A 6,704-nucleotide genomic window follows, 5' to 3' on the forward strand; every position below is an offset into this window, starting at 1 on the left:
CAACTAGTTTGATCCGAAAATGATTGATGTACTTAAGATATTCTCAATTATTTCAAATCAAAATTAATTTACTTTTGCAAGTCTTTTTAATCTAACTAAGTCTCCTCAGTATATCTCCTAAATCAATTTGATAAAGTAAATTGAGATTAGTAAAATTTTAAAACGGGTTAAGAAAAATTTAAATGTAAAAAGCTGACAAGTGATACGTATTTTTCAAATTATGAAAATTAGATGTTACTATACTTCCCTACATGATAATTTTTTTTTTAAATAGTCATCTTGAGAATAAGTTCTACATGTAATTTTTTTAAAAATCAATTAGTATAATTACTATAAATATTTTAGTACAAATTAATTGATTACATATTTGGATTTTTGTAGGGTGTTAATCTCAGAATGTCTTCCTAAAACTTAACTTTTTAAAAAATGTTTTAAAAAATCTTATTAGTGTACAATACCATATAACATTTCCAATTTTAATATTAAAATATTTCAATCTTATAAATGGATATTTTTATAGCAAAATAAAAAAAAAAATTAGAGGGAAAGTTTCTTTTTCAATAATATCTTAAGATATTTACAAAATTCTATTAAATACTAAAATTATTTTCGTAGTTTACATAAAAAAATTCATAATGTTTCATTGGTGTGGAAGAAAAGTAAGTATTGTTAATCTTAGATTTTATAATATCAGCATCAATCAATAATAAAAAAAAAAATCATAGATTCTTGGTCCTAAAGAAGACACATTAAGCCCTAGTCCATGAATTTCACAGCGTGACCCCCAGGACGTAGCGCAAACGGTGGGCGCATGATATCTTTGACGTAATGGCCAGGGGTCGATTCTCAGGAACTGACGACCTAGGGTTTACCCCGCCATGCACTTATGGCCTGTGTATCTGCATGAACCTCCCTCTATATCCGTGGGACCGGTACTAGGGGGCCGCTAAGGTAGCGGATCTACCTTTGAATTCCACAGCGTGTAAATAACAAACAACAACTACACAAGGAGACTAATTGAATGTAAACTCGAAGAAAAATCAACCAGAAAGAAAAATTAAACAGTGATGAAATAAAGAAATGCAATGCTAAAAAAATTCTCATCTCCTTAGAATGACTCATTGCTTTGCAAACTAAAACCATAAACCTGAGATGATGCAGATGCTGCGTTTTTTTCACAAAATGAGAGCCAAGCCTAAAATATTTACCAAGCTGTTTGAACGACAATAAAACTAGCATCCAGCAGTATTTACATAAATTATTTACTTGTCGGACAAGTTAGAACATCAATGCATAGAGTTGATACTGTCTAATTTATCTACAGGACGAGGTTTAAACTACATGATGCCTTATGGCAAAATTATTTAGCAGCTCAATGTTAACCTGAAGCCGAGTTCATAACCTTAGTGTAGTGTTTGCTCTTTTGCTCATCCCATCTTCGACCTTCTGGGCCAGAAATTCATCACAATCAGCTCCTTTAACAGTGAATTCCATAAGGAGGTCCTCAAATAGTTTCTTCAGGGATGCCTTGAATGTAGCTGAGCAACTCTTATCACCCTCATCAACATCCTGCACGCCTTCACCGACAACACATCCAACTTGAGCACCATCCATGTAAGCTTTGCATGAGACTAGGATGGTTCGACCCCGGTTACGGAAATGTCCAGCCACAAAGTCACCAAAATGCTGTAAACAAAATGTTAATGGTCAAGTGTGAAAGAACAACATGAGCATCCCCACAAATATACAAATAAATGTTAAGCTTTCAAAATCACCATGAATAAACAATCGCAATGATTATTATAGATCATCATCATTAAGCCAGTCAACCTCACCTAGTGGGATAAGGCTTGGTTGTTGTTGTATCATCATTAAGCCATGTTTGCTTCAACTATTTGAGATGGGTTGATCATTAAGCACAGGCATTTAGAAATAGCAACAACTTTCTGCCATTTTCATCCAGGTTTGGCACCAATGTTGATAGTTTTATGGAAAATAAAAGTAATCAAGTAAAAGCAACGAAAACAACATGAAACTTACCATTGGTGGCTTCCGTAGCGAGTATAGCATTGTCGTGCAGGAAAAGAGAAAAGTATCTTCATTATAAGTGAGGGACTTCTGCTCCCCATACTGTGTATTAGCTGTTGGTGCATATCCTGGCTCATTAAAGTATGGCTTTGCATTTAGAACTAGAGCCTGAATAGAAACCAACACCTGCAGCATTGTTGAATTTGATGGATTCCACCTTTCACATCCTGTGCCAGACCAGGTATTCAGAAGGCTAAGACAAACCTTCCCACAATCATATAAGTTTGGGTTGAGTCTGAGCCCACCAGAGTGATAATGAACAATCTAAATAAGGAGAATTCTAGTTAATTTGGGTAACCTTGTGAGAGAAACATTGTTTCATAGAAATAGAGTGAGAAATGTTTCATACAGGAGGTACTTGTGGATATTGTGGAGGAAAGTATACGTCAAAGAAGAATAGACCATCGTGATAAGGAGTTCCTGCTGCTCCAATAATAACAGACCTCAGAATGTCCATCCTATCTTCATATACTCGAACATATATTGTTTCTGCTCAGGATATGAAAAGAAAGAAAGAAGAAAGACAATGTCAGATCCAAGAAGCATGGAAAAAAGAAACGACATGATGAACCTAACTACCAATTATTCTAGTTTAATTCTCTGGAAATCAAATAAGACCAGCTTACAAGTCAACATCTAAAGGCATTTGATAATATTGATACAACCAGGATACGATATTGAACTTGAAATATCTGAGTAACATGGAATAAATAATGCAAGAATTTGATAGCCACAATTTTGTAGTTTGTTTTCACAAGATAAAGCACATCGCAATCTGTCACCTAATAGAAAAGTAATATTTTGGGTATCTGAATCGAGATATGCAGAATTCTGCCAAATGCAGATGTAGATCTACTAACTGTAGTTACATATGAAATTTAAAAGTCATTTGGGTTCATAGAAGTCAATACAATTGCATAGACGATTAGATATTTCAACTTATTTATCTTTTTTTTCACTAGATCAGAAAATTAAGGAAACTTTATTTATATCTAAAATTCTAGTGTTTCCAACCTATTTGATTATAAACTGTTAATGAAGCCTAATAACTAAATAAAAGCATTTTGAAAGGAAAAAAACGAACTCTTCATCTGCAGTAGGCTTATAAAAGCATTTGATACAATCAGAAAATTTAGTGTTAAACAATTGTAATAAACAAAAGAGTATATAATGTCGGAATTCAACATATAAATACCTAAAATAGAATTAGAAACTCAGTATGATTAGAACATGGGATGATCTTACCAGGTAAATCTTTCTCTAGAACCTTCCACTCATGCTGAATCCTCTTTGCCCAATCTTTTGAAGGCTGTTAATAAAAAGTGATTAGGAAATGTATTTATAATTTATACAACCAAAAATTGAATCTCATAACAAGTGAGAAAGTGAGAATATATAGGGATCCGGATAGAGATGGGGTAAGGCGGGATTGAATCTCATTCCCAGTCCATGTCACATGTGGGACACAAGTGAACAGGGTGCAATGGTTACACAGTAAAATCTTGCTTCTCATCCTTACTTGCTTTTTTGTGCAAGCTAGGACTGAGGTAAAGATGGGGAAACACATGCATGCAGATACATAAATCCACATTGTATCACACCTACATTACGAGGTGGGCCTACAACCCCGACCATGATGGATTAGATGTGATCCCTCAAATGATTAAATATATAAATCCACCTGATTCAACTAGAGTAAAACAATGCATAGTGGGGCATCATTCATGGCCACATCCCCGCCCTACTTCCAGGTTATACTTCCATATCTAATCTACATCATGTATTGGGTCATATAACCCTGACCATTGTGGGTAGATGCGGGTTACCATATCAATGGTAATTATCATCCCTAAGAGTGATGGTACTTACATTAATTTTCATAACAGTCGGAACAGTTTTGAGAAGCTCAGGTCTGCTGAAATAATGATCTGAGTGTTCTCTAACAGTATCAAATTGCTTAAATGATTTATAGTTCACATCAATCTCATCTTCAACAATGATCTTCTTGTTCTTTTTTGGCTCTTCAGCTGCAGGATTCTTAAACCAAGGTTCAGGTGCTTCAACTCCAGTTGGCAGGTCTATACCATCAAACTTAGCAGCCAAAACCAAATTGGAATCCTTCTCGCTCATGTCAGCACCATAATCATAATAATAATCACAGTCATCTTCTTCATAATCATATTCATAATCATCAAGATAATAAAGATCCCCCTCAAAGCTTTGGCTGGAACCAATATTTGCACTTGAAATGACAGGGTTAGCAGATAGTGGATCCTAGATTCAGATTAAAATAATAAGAAATGCTTTCATATTCCCATTAGGACATGATAGAAAAAGAAAATCCATTCATTGAGCATTAGTACCTTTATTTGCTTTTGCCAGCTGTTATCATATCCAACAGGTTGTTTGTCCTTGTAGTCGGAAGTGCTTTCACCAATAATCATAACACCATCAGTGTCATCCTCTCCATCAAGCTCAATTACCTCATGAGGAATAACCTTAAATGAAGAAAGGATAGCACATCAAATTTGGAATGTAGTTTGTGTAGCACATCAAATGAATGAATATGAGTTTGACAATATTCCACTGACAGAGAAGAATGATAAATAATAAGAATATATATATATATAGAGAGAGAGAGAGAGAGAGAGAGATCAGTGACGAAAACTTAAATAGAAATCAACTTTATGCCGCTATTAATTGTCTGAATAATACATTACATTCACTATCCTGGAAAACAGGTACAACAAAATCTTGCCATGCAATATGCATGCCTCAAATGTTTCTTGTGTGACTGTTGGTCAAACTGAAAGGCCCCTCTTAAGCAATCAAAGGGACCTAAATGGCAAGAAAATCAGACATTCATACCACAACACACAACCAAAAAGTCATAATGATGAAGAATATCGAGGTATTATACAATGCACACTAACAGAGTTTTCTCCCTGGAAATAGAAAGCAACAAATACATCTGTGGCACAAATATAATATCAGGCCTCTTTTAGCCAAGCAAGTGAGTGTAACAGACACTAAAAACTACATAGTTTCATAGCAACAGCATGAAGCCCATTATCAGAGCTACATAAGGCATAATCACATGCAAAGGGATAGTTCCCTAGCGTCTAAATAATGTAAAAAAGCAATTGATAAAATTATCTCAGAAACCAAGTTCCATTCCCGAGATGAATAAAATTATTTGAGAACTTTAAGAAAAGTCCGGAATGGACCTAAAAACTGAGCAATATGGATCTTTTCACTCGTGAAATACCACATATCATTCAAAACCACTGGCATACCTCCAAAGCGCACAATAGTATCGGAATCCTGCTTCATCGATAGATGAATCTAAGTCATACTTATAGTTACAGGATCAATTCAACCACGAAAAACTATAGTTACAAGATCAATTCAACCACGAAAAACACTAGGAATCACGCACATATAAGAAGAAATTTTCATCCAAAACCACGACCACTAGGGTTTTAGTTTAGCGAAGCAGAGCCAAACGCTACACCGTGATAAGAAGATATAGATATCTACAAAGAAAGGCATCAAATCGACTATCAGCGCATCAAGATCGGATTGTTCCACAACCCGTGAAAACTCGCTGAAGCGACAGTTCAAAACTACGCGAAATTAAACAAGATCAACACATTAAACTTCGGCTCCAAAAGGAGAAGAGCGAGTAGGAAAATCCCGCACCAGATTCCGCTCCCGCTTCGATTGGCCGGCGGTCCAGGCCGCCGACTGCGAGAGTTCAACGATATCCGGGTCCTGGTTCGCTGAGCTGCCTGCGAGGAGGCCAAGCCTATAACGAAATCAACAAATCGTGAACAGACAGGAAAAAGAGGGCGATCAAAAGGGGGGAGCAACGAGGAAGGAAGGCTCACTCGGGATCGATGCAGACAGGAGGGTGCGACGGCCGCGGCTGTTCCATGGAGTCCAATGCCGATGGCGACGATGAGGAGCGATCCAACAAGTGCTCCCGCGATCGGCGAAGCGGAGGAGGAGATCGAAGCGACAAAAGGGATCGGAGATCGAAGCGACGACAATTCACAGGGTTTAATGGGTCGAGGAAACATGACTACGTAGTTGAGGAGCCGCGGGGAGGCAAATTGGCGGAGTTGAGGATCTTATCCAAGTACCGTAATCGATGCAATTTAGTCGGACAGGATTTGCTATTTTGCTTCGATTGTAGAGTGGCATGTGCCAGCTGCGTTCGATGGGGAATTTGAATAATGACGATAAAATTATCGGTGTAGAGGATCCTTCACGAGGCAGAACACCTTTTTCCTTCCGCGTTTCGGCGAACTCTTTGCGCGGTTAACAACAATCTTAGTGCTATGCTTCTGCTATTTCCCCGTCTATTTTTGTTCTTAAAACGTTCCCTTGCTTACTTCGAAGGGGAAAAACAATATCTAGCCTAGTAAACACACGTCGACAATCTCTCGGAATCTCTCGGAGTTATATGGGAATAATTTAACTTTAAAATTAAAATTATATATCATCATGTCCGTAAGTCGAGACGATGGATGCTAGGATGTGGTGCTCCTGTTGATCGTGTGTAGACTCCAATCGAAGGGACTTACAACCACAACTACGTCAGTGCCGAGCCA

General features: G+C 37.0%; 1 protein-coding gene across 1 annotated transcript; it reads right to left on the bottom strand.

The window, feature by feature from the left end:
* Positions 1 to 1,201: 1,201 nt before the first annotated feature.
* LOC121985115 (putative ubiquitin-conjugating enzyme E2 38) lies at positions 1,202 to 6,176 on the bottom strand. Its single transcript, XM_042538393.1, has 8 exons — positions 5,979 to 6,176; positions 5,791 to 5,896; positions 4,452 to 4,586; positions 3,958 to 4,362; positions 3,334 to 3,397; positions 2,438 to 2,577; positions 2,041 to 2,352; positions 1,202 to 1,686 (listed from the first exon to the last, which is right to left on the bottom strand). The coding sequence occupies exons 1-8, from the start codon at positions 6,023 to 6,025 to the stop codon at positions 1,396 to 1,398; spliced, it is 1,500 nt and encodes a 499-aa protein (XP_042394327.1). The 5' UTR covers positions 6,026 to 6,176; the 3' UTR covers positions 1,202 to 1,395.
* Between the last annotated feature and the right edge of the window lie 528 nt (positions 6,177 to 6,704).

Source organism: Zingiber officinale, chromosome 5B, assembly GCF_018446385.1.
Source record: "Zingiber officinale cultivar Zhangliang chromosome 5B, Zo_v1.1, whole genome shotgun sequence".
Taxonomy (NCBI): Eukaryota; Viridiplantae; Streptophyta; class Magnoliopsida; order Zingiberales; family Zingiberaceae; genus Zingiber; species Zingiber officinale.

Excerpts from the sequence above, each read along its gene's own strand:
- LOC121985115 (XM_042538393.1), bottom strand. The coding sequence starts at position 6,025 with ATGGAACAGCCGCGGCCGTCGCACCCTCCTGTCTGCATCGATCCCGA. Across the intron at positions 5,897-5,978 it reads CCTGTCTGCATCGATCCCGA|GCTTGGCCTCCTCGCAGGCA; the intron begins GTGAGCCTTCCT and ends ATTTCGTTATAG. Across the intron at positions 2,353-2,437 it reads AATATCCACAAGTACCTCCT|ATTGTTCATTATCACTCTGG; the intron begins GTATGAAACATT and ends CTCCTTATTTAG.